Genomic DNA, 21,693 nt, shown 5'->3' with positions numbered 1-21,693 from the left:
CCAAGCACGCTTGAAGAGGGACAGATCTTGTGCCCTGATTCCCAAACTCTTAAGCATCAGCAATCACAAGAAGATGACGGTGGGGAACGGCAATTACTGTTTAATGAGGTGGATGATGATGAGACACAGTTTCCAATAACTCAACAGAAATTACTGTCTCAAGAGGTTGATGAAGAGGATGAGACACAGTTGTCAATCACTGAGGTTGTGGTTAGGTCAACAAGTCAGGAGGATGAGCAGAGTGAGGAAGTGGAAGAGGAGGTGGTGGACAATGAAGTCACTGACCCAGCCTGGGAAGGTGGAAAGCCGAGTGAGGACAGCAGTCCAGAGGGGAAAGGATCTGCTGCACCGCAACAGGCTGGAAGAGGCAGTGGGGTGGCAAAAGGAAGAAGGCGGGCCACACCAAACAGGCCCGCAACTGTTCCCTGGAGCATACCCTTGCAAAAATATCCCTTTCCAAGGGGTAGGTGTTCTGCTGTCTGGCGCTTTCTTGAGGAAAGTGCGGACGACAAAAGAATTGTAATTTGAAACCTGTGCCATACAAAAATGAGCAGGGGCATGAACACTAGCAACCTCAGCACCACCAGCATGATCCGCCACATGGCATCTAAGCACCGTAATAAGTGGGATGAACGCCTGGGTCCACAATCTGTGTCTGCGGGTCACACCACTGCCTCCTCTTCCCCTGTGTTACATGCTGGCCAATCCCCTATCCAAGACTCAGGGCCAGATGCCTCCCGCCCTGCACATGGACCCTCACGAGCACTATCAGTGACCACATCCACCTCCGTGTCCCAGCGCAGCGTACAAATGTCCTTAACCCAGGCATTTTAATGCAAGCGAAAATACCCAGCCTCCCACCCACTGGCCATAGCACTAAATGCGCAGCTTTCCAAATTACTGGCCCTGGAAATGTTGTCATTTAGGCTTGTGGACACTAAGGCCTTCCGCAGCATGATGTCGGCGGCCGTCCTGCATTACGCAGTCCCCAGCCACCACTATTTTTCAAGGTGTGCCGTGCCCGCCATACACCAACATGTGTCCCGTAACATCACACGTGCTTTGACCAACGCAGTTACCGGGAAGGTCCACTTAACCACGGACACATGGACAAGTGCATCCGGCCAGGGACACTACATTTCCATGATGGATGATGGCACACTGGGTGAATGTCGTACCCTGGAATGGGGGCCCAACGTCGATCAGGATTTCCGCCAGCACCTACATTAGTGGCTCTAGCCCCCACTTCTCCTCCTCCGCCTCCTCCTCCACTTCCACCTCCGAATTATCCGTGTGCAGCACCAGTCAGTCATCAGTTGGTAGCTGGAAGCAGTGTAGCACTGCAGTGGGGAAGTGGCAACAGGCCGTGCTGAAGCTGATATGCTTAGGGGACAAACAGCACACCGCCGCAGAGCTGTGGCAGGGGATAAGAGACACAACCTAGAACCAGGCATGGTTGTGTCTGATAATGGCCGTAACTTGGTGGCGCCTTTGGAGCTCGGCAAGCTCAAACACATCCCATGCCTAGCCCACGTCTTAAACTTAGTGGTTCAGTGGTTTCTCAAAACCTACCCCAATTTGTCTGAGCTACTTGTGAAGGTGTGCCGCGTGTGTGCACATTTCCGCAAGTCATCGACAGCTTCAGCCGGTCTGTTAACGCTGCAGCAGTGCTTGACATTTCCAGCTCACCGACTGTTGTACGACGCGAGCACCCACTGGCACTCCACGTTCCACATGTTGGCCAGGCTTTGTGAACAGCAGAGGGCAGTAGTGGAATACCAGCTGCAACATTGTCGTCACCTTTCCAGTCAGCTTCCGCTATTCACAAGCGAGGAGTGGGCATCAATGTCTGACCTCTGTGAGGTTTTAAGAAACTTTGAGGAATCAACACAGATGGTGAGCGGCGATAACGCTATTATGAGCGTAACCATCCCAATTCTGTGTCTACTCAAATGCTCGCTGCTCACAATTAAGGATGAAGCTTTGCATGTGAAAGAGGTGGAAATGGGGGAAGACATTGCACAGGGTGATAGCAAGACCACCCTCAGTTTGTCTTCTCAGCGCGAATTGGACAATGAAGAGGAGGAGGAGGAGCAGGTTGCTTCCGCTACAGAGAGTAGTACCCATGAAAGTTTAATTCCATCTGTTCAGCGTGGGTGGGCAGAAGAGGAGGAGGAGGATGAGGAGATTGAGAGTGATGCTCCTGATGACGATAACGAAGTCTTGCTCGTTGGTACTCTCGCACACATGGCTGACTTCATGTTAGGCTGCCTTTCCCGCGCCCCGCGCGTTATACACATTTTAGACAACACAGATTACTGGTTGTTCACCCTTCCGCTACAAAAAGAACTTCTCATCTCTAATTCCTGTGGTGGAGAGAACAAGTAACACTGTGCAATACCAGAAGGTCCTTGTTAAAAAATTGCTCCAAAAATTTCCATCTGAAAACGCTGGCGGCAGAGTCCGTAGTTCCTTGGCCAACCGAGGAGGGGAGACAAGAGGAACACACAGCAGTTCCAACAGAGGCAGGGCAACACTCTACAAAGCCTGGGACAGTTTCATGACACCACGCCAGCACCCTCAACCTGATGCGTGGCCTAGTGTCACAATGAGGGAAACATTTTGGAAGATGGTGAAGGAATACATAGCAGACCGTGTCAGCATCCTCAATGATCCCTCAGTGCCTTACAACTACTGGGTGTCCAAGTTGGACACCTGGCACAAACTGGCGCTCTAAGCTTTGGAGCTGCTGGCCTGCCCTTCCGCCTGCATTTTGTCTGAGTGGTTATTTAGTGTTGATGGTGGCATTATAATAGATAAGCGTATCTGCCTGTCAACTGAAAATGCTGACAGGTAGACTCTTATAAAAATGAACAAGGCCTGGATTGACCATGACTTCTCGACTCCACCAGAGGAAAGCTAATGAACATAAAGGCACTGTATTCTCATGCACCCCTTCCACCACAAACAAGGGTATATGGTTCAATCTTCCTTTTCTCATCCTCCTTCTCCTCTTCCATCATATCAACATGCTTATTCGTCGCATATAATGCCCTCGCATAAAATGTTTTACAGGGTCAGCTCACCAGCAGGCCCTTGCATATTTTTTTTTTGAGGGTCAGCTCACCAGCAGGCCCTCGCATGTAATGTTTTACAGGGTCAGCTCACCTTCAGGCCCGCACCTAAAAATATTTTACAGGGCCAGCTCACCACAGGACCTCCCATATAACTTTTTTAAAGGGTCAGCTCATCTGCAGGCCCGCACCTAAAATCTTAAATAGATTAGGTGAGTTTTTTTTCTTTTACCCTGATTAACCCCTGAAGGGAAAAATTTGTAGCAATCAGTGATGAACGCGGCATCTGAGAGTTCACTGACGGTGGCGGCGCAATCAGTATTCCCTGTCATTGTGCCCGCTACATAAAAAGGAATGCGCTTTGTGATAATTCAGCAAAAATCTAATTTCTTTGTGAAATTCGGCGACGCAGCTCAATCGTATTTTTCATAACTTCGCTCATCTCTACTCCCGATGATAGGTCATCAATATATATGGCCTGCACAACTCCATTAACTCTCGCAGTACTGAAAGAAAGCTCACTGAGCAATAGTCCCAATAAACACAGGAAAAGTGGAGCGACACACAAGCGAATGCCTGTGACAGTACGATAGCGGGGTGAACGAATCGACTTTGGATGAAACATCCAAAGTCGATTCGCATTAAACTTTGTTCTAATACTGTATGGAGCAGGAGCTCCGTAGAGTATTAGAATGAATTGGCTCCGATGAGTCGAAGTTATTGCTTCACAAAGTCTCGCGAGACTACTCGTAATAACTTAAAAAATTTATTTGTACTGTAAAAAAAACTTTCCCGAACTTGGGTTCATTTCCAAAGTACCACTTGGAACTGAACCTGAGTTCGGGAAATGGGTTTTTACAGTACAAATTAATTTATGAAGTTATGGCAAGAAAGTCTCAGGAGACTTTGCGAAGCAATAACTTCGGCTCATCGGAGCTCCTGCTCCGTACAGTATTAGAACAAAGTTTTATGCGAATCGACTTCGGATGTTTCATCCAAGTTGATTCGCTAATCCCTAGTAATTATTACCTACAGAGCTCCATTGTGTTATTATAGAGTTAACGGTATGCGTGAGCTCCCTCTAGTGGTAACTGGAGGCAACAGAATTTTATCACTCAGCTCTATGTCTACACAGGGGATTTGGAGTCTTGTATCGGAAAAATGGAGCTTTGACTGCTGTTAAGATATATTATGAAATTAATCAACACAGAATTTAGTAAAAATTAAAAAATTAAAAAAAACAACACACAAAAGGGTGGCTATTTCCTTAGAATAAATGCTCGGATTTGAAATACAACAGGAAGCTGAGTATTCTGTAGACTCCAGGCTCAGCACGGAGCGCCCTGCACTGAATTGACTCTGGCTCCGAAATTAGACATTTATTGAGTAAGAAAAGATTTTATTGTGCGACTCTTCGGATACGCTGCTGTTCATTGCTTGTCAGTCACCAAGCAAAGCGTGAAATTGGGCTCTGCTGTGCCAGGAAGATTCATAGCTCCCGACAGACGAACACTTTCCATGGTAAGTACCACTCATCTCCACGGCTCCCGGCACAATGCGCTTATTGTGGAGAGGGGAAAGTTCCCTGGATTTACTTTTACTTAAATGAAATATTTAGAAATCTCCTGAAGAAATGAAGCTGCAGATATTGATTTGTATTTTCTCATCTATAGGCAGATGATTTTGCGACGGCGGACAAGCTTCCGATGTGCCATCTGGCATTTATATATGGCTCAGCTTTTGTGTGTAGCCCAGGATTCCTGATTCTTCACCTCGAAGTAGGACCAGATTTACATCTCAGAAGCCTGCTGTTTGTGCATTAGACTCCAGCCATCCATTAGGCCACCTTAAGTCAGGGATGGCTTTTAAATGTCTGCTCTTAGGCCTCCTGCACACGACCATTTTTTGTTTTTTTTTGTTTACTGCCCGTTTTTTGCTTTCCATATATACGATCTGTATACGGAGCCATTCATTTAAAAAAAAAACGGAATGTACTCCGTATGCATTCCGTTCCGTTCCGTTGAAAGATAGAACATGTCCAATTACTGCCCGCAAATCACGTTCCGTGGCTCCATTCAAGTCAATGGGTCCGCAAAAAAACGGAACACATATGGAAATGTTTTTACGGAACCATCTATTGAAAATATTATGCCCAGCCCCATTTTTTCTATATAATTACTGTATACTGTATATGCCATACGGAAAAACGGAACGGAAACACAACGGAAACAAAAAACGGAACAACGGATCCTTGAAAAACGGACCGCAAAACACTGAAAAAGCCATACGGTCGTGTGCAGAAGGCCTTAGGCTGTTTTCACACTTGTGGCGCAGCAGTTCTCTGGACTCCCCCCAAACCCCATAGGCTATAATGGGATCCGGCAGCTCCCCGACATACAGTAAATACCGTGGCATCGCTGCACACAACAGTTTTTATCCTACTGAATCCCAGCATGCATGTTGGGGAGCGGCCGGATCCCCACTGGTTCCAATTATAGTCAATGATCTGCAGCGTTAATAGAATAACTGCAGGTTATCAGCATAAGGGTCCATTCACACGTCCGTGTGTGTTTTGCGGATCCGCAGATCCGCAAAACACGGACACTGGCAATGTGCGTTCCGCATTTTGCGGACCGCACATCGCCGGCACTTAATAGAAAATGCCTATTCTTGTCCGCAATTGCTGGTGGTCATGGTCATTGCTTGAGAAAGATCCCAGGAAGCGGATCGAAACGTTGCAAGCCTGGTGAATAAAGTCACTTCATTTATTTTACGCCTTGGATGTGCCGTGGAATTTCTTCTATTTATCTATTTATCTATCTCATATCCAGTGGCGTACATAGAGAAGTAAGGACCCCATAACAAGGATCAAACCAGGCCCCCCACACAGGACAGAAGGATTTCTGCCTAAACCCTTTTCAATGATCCTTGGGCCATTTTCCCACTGACTCATTTGCTTAAGGCCTCATGCACACGACCGTTTTGTGCATCCGCGGCCGTTGTTCCGTTTTTTTCCGCGGACCCATTGACTTTCAATGGGTCCGTGGAAAAATCGGAAAATGCACTGTTTGGCATCCGGACAACGGTTCACGGACCCATTCAAGTCAATGGGTCCGTGAAAAATCACGGCTGCACACAAGATTGTCATCCGCGTCCGTGTCCATGATCCGTGTCCGTTTTTTCCTATGATTTCAAAGGCAAACTTGACTTAGATTTTTTTTTTCATTTTTCATGTCCGTGGATCCTCCAAAAATCAAGAAAGACCCACGGAAGAAAAAACGGACACGGATCACGGAACAACGGAAACCGTTTTTGCGGACAGTAGAAGAGGAGATAATCCCAACCAAGACTGGGCCCCCTCTTTCCCTGGGCCCCATAGCAGTCGCATGGTCTGCTGCTATGGTAGTTACGCTCCTGCAGCACACTATATCAAGCGGGTGAAAATTCGGCAAAGACCAGCGACCAAGGTCCAAAACGATATATGAATCGTTGGAGTGCTACCGTGCTTTTCTTCATATATCTATCTATCTCATATCTATCTATCTACCATATATTTGATTATTCATTATGTATATTTCTTCCATATTGATTCACTTCACTGTCTGTATAATTTTTTGTACAATTGGCATTAATTCCACTTTAAGGCCTCATGCACACGACCGTTGTGTGCATCCGTGACCGTTGTGCCGTTTTCAGTTTTTTTTCGCGGACCCATTGACTTTCAATGGGTCCGTGGAAAAATCGTAAAATGCACCGTTTGGCAGCCGCATCCGTGATCCGTGTTTCCTGGCCGTGAAAAAAATATGACCTGTCCTATTTTTTTCACGGCCAACAGTTCACTGACCCATTCAAGTCAATGGGTCCGTGAAAAGACACGGATGCACACAAGATTGTCATCCGCGTCTGTGATCCGTGTCCGTGATCTGTGTCCGTTTTTTCCTATCATTTCAATGGCAAACTTGACTTAGGTTTTTTTTTTATTTTTCATTTCCGTGGATCCTCCAAAAATCAAGGAAGACCCACGGACGAAAAAACGGTCACGGATCACGGACCTACGGACCCTGTTTTTGTGGACCTTAAAAAAAAACGGTTGTGTGCATGAGGCCTAAAGCAGATTTGCATCACGATATCAATTTCATTTTGCTCCATTTCTTTTTTAAAAGCATCCTGTTTTTTTCTTTTCATTTTTTTTTAGAACTTGTCGGAAAATAATTCCTTAAAACAGACCCAGACATCCCATGCAGCTCAAAATTTATTCCACATACGTCTCAAAACAATTGGTTTCCCCTTTATAGCTTGCTCTGCATTCATATGACACTTCATAAACTTCTTCAAACTCCATCTTGAAAACCACTATCCCTATACCTGGTAAGCGCTGGAACACCTAAGAAATCGATGGCGGAGATCAGACTAGTTTATGAAGTGCAAGGTTTCTGGAGTGGATCTGCGGAGTGGAAAGCAAGAGCAGACTATAGCAAAGGCTCAGCGAGCATAAACATGCCATAAATGGGGGGATAGAAATGGGTCAAAGCAAGCCAAACCCTGCAGAAAAAACTCACAACTAATGCGCCTCGTTAGGGGATTTTAGGAAGGGGGAAAAACAACGACGATGATGAAATCGCGAGCGATGGACTGATGTAAGGTATGAAAATAATGTGCGAGATTAGAACATTAAACTCACTGTGGACAAACCAAGGATAAAAGGAAACATACAAAATATTGACATATATAACAGATATGAAAAAAATAAACACAAAACATAAATAAAGATTAAAAAGAAATAAATATATATATATATATGAATAAGAATTGATATTAAAATTAAAATAATTGAGGATGTAAACTGATATAAAAAATGCCAAAGATCAACATAGAAAATATAAACTGATATTAAAAAAATACTAAAAATCAAAAATGAAAATCTAAATTTTTTGTTGGATTTCTTACCTCGCATATGTTTGTCAATTTGGGAATATCTGTCGTTAAATAGCCAAAGTTTTGAAGGAACAAGAAGACACAGCATCGGATGGATTCCAAAATGGCTGCACCAGGTCTATAAAATTGCACACAAAAAAGATCCAAGTGTTTTATTTTCAGATTGCGATTTTTATTATTTTATTAAAGAGGACTGGTCACCTCTCTTAATATGTCAGTATTAATAACTAATTGCATTCCTCATGAAATTACAGTTCTGCAGCATCCTCTCTAATAACTCTACCTTGTGCCATTCCTCTGTTATTACTCCTAGAAATGCATGAATAAATTGACAACTGGATGTTACAAGTTGAGGCGTGTCCCTGCACATTAAGACACTGTCTAAACAGTGCTGCCAGAGCCAGATTGTGCAGGGACGCAGCCCTAGCCCTTGGATTTGGGGAATGGTAACACCCAGTTGTCAAATTTATAGACTTCTAGGAGGCATAACAGAGGAACCACACAAAATAGAAAAGATGTTCTATGATTATTATTAGAGATGAGCGAATTTATTTATATTTTTTATTCGGCCGGTTTGCCGAACTTTTTGAAAAAATTCGGTTCGATCCGAATTTATTTGCAGCGAATCGCGTTAAAACCGGCTTTTTCCTGGCTGCAGAGAGCCTTTATAGTGGTGTAGAACACTGTGCCTGTATAGTGGTGTAGAACACTGTGCCGTGCAGTAACAGGCATAGGGAGTCTGCTGTGGTAGTGAAACAATACTGTGAGTCCGTATGACATGCAGATGACAGGCGTCGCTCTTAGAATCACTGCACACTTCACTTAGTCACGGGGCCAAAACTGACCAAATAACTCAAGTATGAACTCAGCCTTACAGGTCAATGTTAGCGCCAAGAAGAAGCGCACTCCTTTTACACCGTCGTCAGCTGATTCCCCATAGATCTCTACAGAACCTGTTCTATTAAATGCTTATACAAGTAGAGCCCCCGACAGAGTGGAGAGGGTGTCAGCAGTAAGTTTGTGTTGACGTCACTGATTATCTTACCCATCAGAACAATAACCCCCAAAAAGCGGATCCTGTCTGTTAAGCATCCGCCTTCACTCGGTCAGCATTTGGTCAGTAATCCATCAGTATTGCTAATGCCAACAGGAGTGGATCCAAAACAGAGATGACACGTGAATGGAATATTTGCATGTCTTCTGTGTTTTGTACCCACTCCTGCTTTTGGCTACACAATTAAAAGCCAATTCTGATGGGACCATAGAGGCCTTACAGCTGCTACACAGACCGGATCCGTTGTGCGTCTCATTTTTCCTTCCTACTGACAGATCAGAAGGAGGGACAAATAAATAATGATGTCAGCCAGGCCGAAAGGCAAAATAGTGGCCCAGTCATGAAGTGGGGAGGGTGGGAACAGCATGAGAAGTCCACAGAGTGGCCCTATGACATAGTAGTGAGGAGGTGGCAGCAGCATGAGGAGAACACAGAGTGGCCCAATGACAGTCTGGATGTGGTGGCAGCATCAGGATGAGGGCACAAAGTGGCACAATGACAGTGTGGAGATGGCGGCATCATCAGGAGACCACAGAGTGGCAAGGTGACATAGTGTGGAGGTGGCAGTAGCATGAGGAGGCCACAGAGTGGCACAATGACAGTGTGGAGGTGGCAGCAGCAGCATCATCAGGAGGCCACAGAGTGGCACAATAACAGTGTGGTGGTGGCACCAGCATCAGGAGACCACAGAGTATCAAGGTTACATAGTGTGGAGGTGGCTGCAGCATCAGGAGGCCACAGAGTGGCACAATGACAGTGTGGAGGTAGCATCAGCAGCATAAGGAGGCCACAGAGTGGCAAGGTGACATAGTGTGGAGGTGGCAGCAGCATGAGGAGACTACAGAGTGGCAAGGCGACATAGTGGGGAGGTGGAAGCAGCATGAGAAGGTCACAGAGTGGCAAGGTGACATAGTGTGGAGGTGGCAGCAGCGTCAGGAGACCATAGAGTAGCAAGGTGACATAGTGTGGAGGAGGCATCAGCATTAGAAGACCACAGAGTGGCAAGGTAACATAGTGTGGAGGTGGCAGCATCTGGTGGTGGGTGAAAGAAGGAGCACTTGGCATCAGATGTGTGGCATCAGGCGGGTGGCAGCATCAGAATAGTTGCTGAGGCAGGTAGCCAGAAGAAACCGGTCTCTTTTGTCAAAGTGTTGGTGTGGTACCATGGATGATCTGGTTTGATGCATGAAATTGGTGTGTGAAAATCCTTGTCTGATTCATCTTGACAAAGGTCAGTCTCTGCACATTTTGGGTGGACAGGTGAGTTCTTCTTGGGGTAGCCATGGCCCCCGCTGCACTAAACACCCGCTCTGATGCCACCAGACCGGGCAGGACAGCTTTTCCAGGGCAAACTCGGCCAGTTGCGGCCACAAATCCAGTTTGGCTGCCCAGTAGTCCAGCTACGACTTGCAGGGTGCATTCCAAGTATGCCACTCCTTGCTGGTTCAGGTTCTGCTCTTTCTGCTGGTGAGTAGTTTCTTCACTATGCGGGTGAAGAAAGCTGCTCATCAGCGACTCTAGACTCAGTCTGCTGCTGCTGATGGAGCTGTTACTGCTCCTGCCACCCCAGCCCTCCCCAGCATCCATGGCAGTGGAACGTGAGCGTAGAGGGCCCCCCCGGTCAGACCTGCAAGAGGATGGACGATGGCGCAGATAGGCAGTAAGTGAGCATGCATCGGGCCATTTGTGCAAGTGACTCGGAGGGACTCCCTGCCTCCATATCTACTGCATACTGCCACGGTGTGTCTGTGTCCTCTGCCTCGCCTTCTTCATCGCCCTGTAGCTCTTCTGGCTGCTCCTGCTCCTCCTCTCCTGTCACCTGTGTAGCAAAACCACCCATTTCGCTAGACACTGCTTGTCTCCAATGTCCTCCTCCTCCAGTTCAGCCCCCACAGGGCTTATGTGGCCGTGAGATGTAGGTGCCACGTCTCCAGCAGTGATCAGTGGAAGGGGCAATATTCAAATTCGCGATCTTTCATGAATATTTGGGCGAATATTTGTCATATATTCGCGAATTAGAGAATTTGTGATCTCTAGTCATTATTTTCTTGATTGCAAAAATCAGCAATTGTAAAATTTATGGCCTTTCTCTGTTCGTATAGTCGATCCAACATATGGAGGGTGGAATTCCAACGGGTGGAAATGTCGCATATAAGTCTATGTTGGGGCTTGCCGTTCTGCCGCTGCAGCTCAAGGAGGGTGTGCTTTGTGGTGTACGAATGGCGGAAGTGCATGCAAAGTTTCCTGGACATTTTAAGGATGTCTTGCAGATGGGTGGAAGACTTCAGGAACCGCTTAACAACAAGATTGAACACGTGTGCCATGCAGGGCGCATGGCTCAGCCCTACTTGACGCAGCGCCGACACCATGTTCTTCCCGTTGTCGGTCACCATGGTTCCGATTTTCAGTTGTGCAGAGAAAGCCAGGATTCGATTTCTTGCCGAAGGACACAGAGCAATTCCTCCCCTTTGTGACTCCGTTCGCCTAGGTGCAGAAAAGCGTGACACCGCCGTTCCCTGCACATGTGGTATGCTGGAGGGGCACTGTGAATTGTCCCTGCAGTGAAGGCTGAGGATACGGTGAAGGATGAGGAGGCAGAGGCGGACATTGTCGCAGGACATGCATGAAAACGTGGAGGCGGAAGCGGCGTCACCTGTCCAAGTTGCTGGTGTGGCTGTGCAGGAACCACATTCACCCAGTGGGTCGTAAATGACATGTATTGTCCCTGATCGTAGTTACAGCTCCACACGTTGGCACTGCCGTGCACTTTGGCAGACACCGACAGGCTCAAGGACTGGCCCACCTTCTGTTCTAAATATGTGTACTGTACAGGGCTGGTACTGCCTTTTTGGTAAAGAAATGATGGCTTGGGACTCTCCACCTCGGCTCGGCACAAGCCATTAGTTCTCTGAAAGATGCAGAGTCCACCACTTGGAAAGGGAGGGACTGCAGCACCAGCAACTTGGACAGGAGCACGTTCAGCTTCTGCGCTGTTGGATGAGTGCATACTGCTTCAGTGATCGATTGCTGACGGAATGAATGACAAGGACTAGGAGAAGGAGGAGCAGGAGCATCAGGACCAACAGATGATGGGAAGGACAGACAGCTTCCTTCGCCTAAGGTGGTGGAGCCTTGACTGCTAGAAACCGGGTGCGTGCCACTGGGCGATGCAGCGGTTGCTGCAGCAGGATGGACCACCACATGGGAGCCACGGTTCTCCGAGGCCATTTTACGGTGACGCTGCATATGTTGACGCAGGGCCGTGGTGCCTACATTGGCACCCTGGCCACGCTTCACCTTCTGCCCACAGATTCTACATATGGGCATGTTCACCTCCTCCAGCAGCTTAACAAAAAACTGCCACACTGCCGATTAGGTGATTTTTCCCCCAACACTACGCACTGACTGACTGCTACCGCCGCTGCCTCTGTGAACCCGTACTTTCCAGGCAGGTAGGCTCCTGCGAAGTGGGTGGTCTACCCTGGGCATGTTTGGCTACCGACCTCCCACTGCTGCCACCCTGCTGACTTCCGGCCACGTTAGCGACTTGCTGGCTCCCCCACTTCCTCACGGGCAAGCTGCCACCCTCTTCTCCCGATGATGATGAAGCCCCTAATTCACCCAGCTCCCAAGTGCAATCAGCTACATCGTCATCATCGAGTACTGTCTGCACGCCACTGATGTCCTCCTCAACGGTCTCTAGGTCAGGAGCCTGACCACTCGCAACATCAGCTCCCATGCCACTCTCCTCATCACTACTTGCCCGCCTACCGGAGGAAGCGGTGGATGTCTCCTCCATATCTTGGCTGGGCAGTAGCCGCTGACTGTCCTCTAGTAGCTCGTCCTCGCTGTATAGTGGAGCTGAGCCCACAGCATACAATACATCTCTGGCTGAGGGAACAGAAAAGGAGTGAGGCAGGTTGAGGACAGGTGAGGGCACAGGACCTGTTCCCGAGCCATGCCAACTAAGGGTTGTGTCTGATGAACCCACCGACTCTTGGCCGGGGGTGTCTGATGTTACTTGGGACGAAGTGGATGACCGAGTCAACCATTCAAGAACCGCTGGGTTGCTGGTCAAGACACGACCGCTAGATGACACTGGGAACTCTGGTCTCTCGAAGTGACCCCTGCTGCCACGGCCCCTTACTCTGCTGTGACCTGTGCCTGCGCCAGAAACATTTGGGCCTCTGCCCCTCCCCTGTGCAGGGCCTGGCACTTATCTGTCTGACATACTGTTAGATATTAAATAAATAAAAAGGAAATTAAAACACCCCAAAAAAGTCAGTAATTTTCTCACTTCACCATAAAACGGCTAAGCCCTTTTTTTCCCACTAATACACACAAAAACGGGCTTTAGAACATATAACTGCACTGCTGAATGGCAAATAGGCCCTTATTTGTTTCCACTTTTTCCACTTATACACGCCACAAAAGGCTTTAGAACATATAACTGCACCACTGAACGGCAAATATATTTTACTTTTGCCACTAAAATACGACAAAAAGTATATAATGCCTGTATCAAACAGCATTTGCAGCCCAATAACAAGAACGGTTTGCTGGAATTACAGAGCTGTATAATGGAAATTTGGATCCCCAGTCAGTGCAGCAAGGTGTAATAGGATTGTTCCTATTACCCAGGCTGTAACCTCCCCTACTGAACCCTGTTCTAAACAAATGTTGGGGAATGATTCCTCCCTATCCTTTCCCTACACCTTGAATAATCTGTCCCTAGCGCCTACTGACGTCTCTCCCTGCACTAAGTACACTGGAAAATGGCAGAATCCAAGATGCTTGAGGCTATTTATAGGGCTGTGACATCACAGGGCTGGCTTCGATCGAATTCCACTTCGTCAACTTCGATTCGCTCATCTCTAATTATTACTTTTAGGGAATACAAGTATTTACTAAAACATACATGTCAGGAGAGCGGAACAGTCCTCTGGTTTCAGCAGGTAAAGCTTTGTATGATGAGAAGTTATACATTGTATACCGTATGTCAGACTTTCTGTATCAGTTCCTGCACATATGGTGAAAGCATTCATGTGGCTCCATGTAATCAACATATGCCAAAAGATGGTCCTTGTGGCACACATTGTGGGGGTCCTGTGCTGGCATACGACTTTTTCACCTGCACTGAAAGAATAGTGACCTAAGCTTTTTAGAAAGTAGGCGTCTATAGGGTTTTCTGACCAACCTATTCCAAAAGAGGGTCCTTGTGGTCTATGCTGCATTGGCATATGATTTTTTTCAACTGTTCTGAAAGAGTTACCATCTATGACTATTTTAGGTCATTATTATTATTACTATGATTTTTTATAACAAATGGGTGGATAGTTTTCTGGATATAGTTTTTGAAGTCACCCCGTGTATTCTACTTCCTGTCCTGGCTCTTTCACTTCCTCTTTGATATGACTTTTAGCGCCACAGAAGACAGTCTCACTTAACTCTCTCAGTCAGACCATCACTGCGGCCAGAAAGTAGTGACTCAATTAGAGCATCACACATTACATTAATCAATGCAATGTTCTCCTGTAGGCTTCACTATGTAAGCCTATCAAGAGGACAGTAGAGTTGCCATACTGTTATCACAATTCTACCTACTATAATCATGAGGATTACTCTGTAGATAACACTGTAGTTTTCCCTCACAGCAGCAGTAAACAGACAATGGATTCTCTATCTATTCAGCAGGACTTGTAGTTTGTGCTGGGTGCAATAGAAGGATAGGATTTGGGACTTAATTCTCAGTGACATAGAACTGCCAAAATGAAAAAAGAAAAAGAGGCAAAAATCCCTAAAAAAATTAATAATAATAATAATGTTTTCTGTGACTATTTAAAATAAGTCCATATGGAGATTTCCCCGATACATGCACCATATACAAACCAAAAACAAAACCTAAACTTGAGACAAAACTGCACGTTCCACTTGAAATAACATTTTTATTAACATCATTTTCTAAGAAGCTAATTTGAAAGTGACCACCACCAATATGACTGCACTTCCTGTTGTCTATTTTGCAACAAAAAAATGGCCACTCAGCTAAACCAAATATAAATATTTCTTAAGGTTAAAAAATCTTTTTTCAACCAAACTTTGGCTGATACTCAAACTTCTTATTTACTAATATGTGACCACTAGGGATGAGCGAACTCGAACTGTATAGTTCGGGTTCGTACCGAATTTTGGGGTGTCCGTGACACGGACCCGAACCCGGACATTTTCGTAAAAGTCCGGGTTCGGGTTCGGTGTTCGTCGCTTTCTTCGCGCTTTTGTGACGCTTTCTTGGCGCTTTTTGAAAGGCTGCAAAGCAGCCAATCAACAAGCGTCATACTACTTGCCCCAAGAGGCCATCACAGCCATGCCTACTATTGGCATGGCTGTGATTGGCCAGAGCACCATGTGACCCAGCCTCTATTTAAGCTGGAGTCACATAGCGCCGCCCGTCACTCTGCTCTGATTAGCGTAGGGAGAGGTTGCGGCTGCGACAGTAGGGCGAGATTAGGCAGATTAACTCCTCCAAAGGACTTGATTAACTGATCGATCTGCAGCTGTGGATCATTGAGCTGCTGATCCTCAATTGCTCACTGTTTTTAGGCTGCCCAGACCGTTTGTCAGTCACATTTTTCTGGGGTGATCGGCGGCCATTTTGTGTCTTGTGGTGCGCCAGCACAAGCTGCGACCAAGTGCATTTAACCCTCAATGGTGTGGTTGTTTTTTGGCTAAAGCCTACATCAGGGTGAAGCTGTCACACCAAGTGCATTTAACCAGCAATAGTCTGTTCATTTTTTGGCCATATACAAAATCAGGGGCAAGCTGCGCCTGTCACCAAGTGCATTTAACCCTCAATGGTGTGGTTGTTTTTTGGCTAAAGCCTACATCAGGGTGAAGCTGTCACACCAAGTGCATTTAACCAGCAATAGTCTGTTCATTTTTTGGCCATATACTAAATCAGGGGCAAGCTGCGCCTGTCACCAAGTGCATTTAACCCTCAATGGTGTGGTTGTTTTTTGGCTAAAGCCTACATCAGGGTGAAGCTGTCACACCAAGTGCATTTAACCAGCAATAGTCTGTTTATTTTTTGGCCATATCCCAGTCTAATTCTGTCACTAAATCCATACCGGTCACCCAGCGCCTAAATACTAGGCCTCAAATTTATATCCCGCTAAATCTGTCCTTAGTGCTGTAGCTGGGCGAGTTATTTAGTGTCCGTTCAAGCACATTTCTTGTTCTGGGTTGAAATACAATTCCCAATTTAGCAATTTCATAATTTAGTGGTTTCTGCTATATCAGAGCTATTTGAAATCTATCCCTAAAAGGGTATATAATATTCAAGGTGCACATTGGGTCATTCAGAATAACTTCACACACACCCGCTACTGTGTATTTCCAAGTCTAATTCTGGCACTAAACCCATACCTGTCACCCAGCGCCTAAATACTAGGCCTCAAATTTATATCCAGCTAAATCTGTCCCTAGTGCTGTAGCTGGGCGAGTTATTTAGTGTCCGTTCAAGCACATTTCTTGTTCTGGGTTGAAATACAATTCCCAATTTAGCAATTTCATAATTTAGTGGTTTCTGCTATATCAGAGCTATTTGAAATCTATCCCTAAAAGGGTATATAATATTCAAGGTGCACATTGGGTCATTCAGAATAACTTCACACACACCCGCTACTGTGTATTTCCAAGTCTAATTCTGGCACTAAACCCATACCTGTCACCCAGCGCCTAAATACTAGGCCTCAAATTTATATCCAGCTAAATCTGTCCCTAGTGCTGTAGCTGGGCGAGTTATTTAGTGTCCGTTCAAGCACATTTCTTGTTCTGGGTTGAAATACAATTCCCAATTTAGCAATTTCATAATTTAGTGGTTTCTGCTATATCAGAGCTATTTGAAATCTATCCCTAAAAGGGTATATAATATTCAAGGTGCACATTGGGTCATTCAGAATAACTTCACACACACCCGCTACTGTGTATTTCCAAGTCTAATTCTGGCACTAAACCCATACCTGTCACCCAGCGCCTAAATACTAGGCCTCAAATTTATATCCCGCTAAATCTGTCCTTAGTGCTGTAGCTGGGCGAGTTATTTAGTGTCCGTTCAAGCACATTTCTTGTTCTGGGTTGAAATACAATTCCCAATTTAGCAATTTCATAATTTAGTGGTTTCTGCTATATCAGAGCTATTTGAAATCTATCCCTAAAAGGGTATATAATATTCAAGGTGCACATTGGGTCATTCAGAATAACTTCACACACACCCGCTACTGTGTATTTCCAAGTCTAATTCTGGCACTAAACCCATACCTGTCACCCAGCGCCTAAATACTAGGCCTCAAATTTATATCCCGCTAAATCTGTCCTTAGTGCTGTAGCTGGGCGAGTTATTTAGTGTCCGTTCAAGCACATTTCTTGTTCTGGGTTGAAATACAATTCCCAATTTAGCAATTTCATAATTTAGTGGTTTCTGCTATATCAGAGCTATTTGAAATCTATCCCTAAAAGGGTATATAATATTCAAGGTGCACATTGGGTCATTCAGAATAACTTCACACACACCCGCTACTGTGTATTTCCAAGTCTAATTCTGGCACTAAACCCATACCTGTCACCCAGCGCCTAAATACTAGGCCTCAAATTTATATCCCGCTAAATCTGTCCCTAGTGCTGTAGCTGGGCGAGTTATTTAGTGTCCGTTCAAGCACATTTCTTGTTCTGGGTTGAAATACAATTCCCAATTTAGCAATTTCATAATTTAGTGGTTTCTGCTATATCAGAGCTATTTGAAATCTATCCCTAAAAGGGTATATAATATTCAAGGTGCACATTGGGTCATTCAGAATAACTTCACACACACCCGCTACTGTGTATTTCCAAGTCTAATTCTGGCACTAAACCCATACCTGTCACCCAGCGCCTAAATACTAGGCCTCAAATTTATATCCCGCTAAATCTGTCCCTAGTGCTGTAGCTGGGCGAGTTATTTAGTGTCCGTTCAAGCACATTTCTTGTTCTGGGTTGAAATACAATTCCCAATTTAGCAATTTCATAATTTAGTCGTTTCTGCTATATCAGAGCTATTTGAAATCTATCCCTAAAAGGGTAGATCATATTGAAGGTGCACATAGGGTCATTCAGAATAACTTCACACACACGCTTCTGTGCATTTCCAAGTCTAATTCTGTCACTAAATCCATACCGGTCACCCAGCGCCTAAATACTAGGCCTCAAATTTATATCCCGCTGAATTTGAATACAATACATTGGGCCAAATAATATATTTGTTGTTGTGGTGAACCATAACAATGAGAAAAACATCTAGTAAGGGACGCGGACGTGGACATGGTCGTGGTGGTGTTAGTGGACCCTCTGGTGCTGGGAGAGGACGTGGCCGTTCTGCCACATCCACACGTCCTAGTGTACCAACTACCTCAGGTCCCAGTAGCCGCCAGAATTTACAGCGATATATGGTGGGGCCCAATGCCGTTCTAAGGATGGTAAGGCCTGAGCAGGTACAGGCATTAGTCAATTGGGTGGCCGACAGTGGATCCAGCACGTTCACATTATCTCCCACCCAGTCTTCTGCAGAAAGCGCACAGATGGCGCCTGAAAACCAACCCCATCAGTCTGTCACATCACCCCCATGCATACCAGGGAAACTGTCTCAGCCTCAAGTTATGCAGCAGTCTCTTATGCTGTTTGAAGACTCCGCTGGCAGGGTTTCCCAAGGGCATCCACCTAGCCCTTCCCCAGCGGTGAAAGACATAGAATGCACTGACGCACAACCACTTATGTTTCCTGATGATGAGGACATGGGAATACCACCTCAGCATGTCTCTGATGATGACGAAACACAGGTGCCAACTGCTGCGTCTTTCTGCAGTGTGCAGACTGAACAGGAGGTCAGGGATCAAGACTGGGTGGAAGACGATGCAGGGGACGATGAGGTCCTAGACCCCACATGGAATGAAGGTCGTGCCACTGACTTTCACAGTTCGGAGGAAGAGGCAGTGGTGAGACCGAGCCAACAGCGTAGCAAAAGAGGGAGCAGTGGGCAAAAGCAGAACACCCGCCGCCAAGAGACTCCGCCTGCTACTGACCGCCGCCATCTGGGACCGAGCACCCCAAAGGCAGCTTCAAGGAGTTCCCTGGCATGGCACTTCTTCAAACAATGTGCTGACGACAAGACCCGAGTGGTTTGCACGCTGTGCCATCAGAGCCTGAAGCGAGGCATTAACGTTCTGAACCTGAGCACAACCTGCATGACCAGGCACCTGCATGCAAAGCATGAACTGCAGTGGAGTAAACACCTTAAAACCAAGGAAGTCACTCAGGCTCCCCCTGCTACCTCTTCTGCTGCTGCCGCCTCGGCCTATTCTGCTGCTGCCGCCTCGGCCTCTTCCTCCGCCTCTGGAGGAACGTTGGCACCTGCCGCCCAGCAAACAGGGGATGTACCACCAACACCACCACCACCACCTCCGTCACCAAGCGTCTCAACCATGTCACACGCCAGCGTTCAGCTCTCCATCTCACAAACATTTGATAGAAAGCGTAAATTCCCACCTAGCCACCCTCGATCCCTGGCCCTGAATGCCAGCATTTCTAAACTACTGGCCTATGAAATGCTGTCATTTAGGCTGGTGGACACAGACAGCTTCAAACAGCTCATGTCGCTTGCTGTCCCACAGTATGTTGTTCCCAGCCGGCACTACTTCTCCAAGAGAGCCGTGCCTTCCCTGCACAACCAAGTATCCGATAAAATCAAGTGTGCACTGCGCAACGCCATCTGTGGCAAGGTCCACCTAACCACAGATACGTGGACCAGTAAGCACGGCCAGGGACGCTATATCTCCCTAACTGCACACTGGGTAAATGTAGTGGCAGCTGGGCCCCAGGCGGAGAGCTGTTTGGCGCACGTCCTTCCGCCGCCAAGGATCGCAGGGCAACATTCTTTGCCTCCTGTTGCCACCTCCTCCTTCTCGGCTTCCTCCTCCTCTTCTTCCACCTGCTCATCCAGTCAGCCACACACCTTCACCACCAACTTCAGCACAGCCCGGGGTAAACGTCAGCAGGCCATTCTGAAACTCATATGTTTGGGGGACAGGCCCCACACCGCACAGGAGTTGTGGCGGGGTATAGAACAACAGACCGACGAGTGGTTGCTGCCGGTGAGCCTCAAGCCCGGCCTGGTGGTGTGTGATAATGGGCGAAATCTCGTTGCAGCTCTGGGACTAGCCAATTTGACGCACATCCCTTGCTTGGCGCATGTGCTGAATTTGGTGGTGCAGAAGTTCATTCACAACTACCCCGACATGTCAGAGCTGCTGCATAAAGTGCGGGCCGTCTGTTCGCGCTTCCGGCGTTCACATCCTGCTGCTGCTCGCCTGTCTGCGCTACAGCGTAACTTCGGCCTTCCCGCTCACCGCCTCATATGCGACGTGCCCACCAGGTGGAACTCCACCTTGCACATGCTGGACAGACTGTGCGAGCAGCAGCAGGCCATAGTGGAGTTTCAGCTGCAGCACGCACGGGTCAGTCGCACTACAGAACAGCACCACTTCACCACCAATGACTGGGCCTCCATGCGAGACCTGTGTGCCCTGTTGCGCTGTTTCGAGTACTCCACCAACATGGCCAGTGGCGATGACACCGTTATCAGCGTTACAATACCACTTCTATGTCTCCTTGAGAAAACACTTAGGGCGATGATGGAAGAGGAGGTGGCCCAGGAGGAGGAGGAGGAGGAGGAAGAGGGGTCATTTTTAGCACTTTCAGGCCAGTCTCTTCGAAGTGACTCAGAGGGAGGTTTTTGGCAACAGCAGAGGCCAGGTACAAATGTGGCCAGCCAGGGCCCACTACTGGAGGACGAGGAGGACGAGGATGAGGAGGAGGTGGAGGAGGATGAGGATGAAGCATGGTCACAGCGGGGTGGCACCCAACGCAGCTCGGGTCCATCACTGGTGCGTGGCTGGGGGGAAAGGCAGGACGATGACGATACGCCTCCCACAGAGGACAGCTTGTCCTTACCCCTGGGCAGCCTGGCACACATGAGCGACTACATGCTGCAGTGCCTGCGCAACGACAGCAGAGTTGCCCACATTTTAACCTGTGCGGACTACTGGGTTGCCACCCTGCTGGATCCACGCTACAAAGACAATGTGCCCACCTTACTTCCTGCACTGGAGCGTGATAGGAAGATGCGCGAGTACAAGCGCACGTTGGTAGACGCGCTACTGAGAGCATTCCCAAATGTCACAGGGGAACAAGTGGAAGCCCAAGGCCAAGGCAGAGGAGGAGCAAGAGGTCGCCAAGGCAGCTGTGTCACGGCCAGCTCCTCTGAGGGCAGGGTTAGCATGGCAGAGATGTGGAAAACTTTTGTCAACACGCCACAGCTAACTGCACCACCACCTGATACGCAACGTGTTAGCAGGAGGCAACATTTCACTAACATGGTGGAACAGTACGTGTGCACACCCCTCCACGTACTGACTGATGGTTCGGCCCCATTCAACTTCTGGGTCTCTAAATTGTCCACGTGGCCAGAGCTAGCCTTTTATGCCTTGGAGGTGCTGGCCTGCCCGGCAGCCAGCGTTTTGTCTGAACGTGTATTCAGCACGGCAG

General features: G+C 47.3%; 1 protein-coding gene across 1 annotated transcript in view; it reads right to left on the bottom strand.

Annotated features, from left to right (window-relative positions):
* LOC122938326 (alkylglycerol monooxygenase-like) overlaps window positions 1-21,693 on the bottom strand; it is a 184,247-nt gene that overhangs the window by 91,427 nt on the left and 71,127 nt on the right. Inside the window, exon 9 of the mRNA XM_044293765.1 lies at window positions 8,022-8,127. Coding sequence (XP_044149700.1) covers window positions 8,022-8,127 — 106 coding nt within the window. The remainder of the gene's footprint in view (window positions 1-8,021; window positions 8,128-21,693) is intronic.

The sequence above is a fragment of the Bufo gargarizans genome, chromosome 5 (assembly GCF_014858855.1).
Source record: "Bufo gargarizans isolate SCDJY-AF-19 chromosome 5, ASM1485885v1, whole genome shotgun sequence".
Lineage (NCBI taxonomy): Eukaryota > Metazoa > Chordata > Amphibia > Anura > Bufonidae > Bufo > Bufo gargarizans.
The sequence above is the reverse complement of the archived record's forward strand: the minus strand, read 5'-3'. Positions and strand labels throughout refer to the sequence as shown.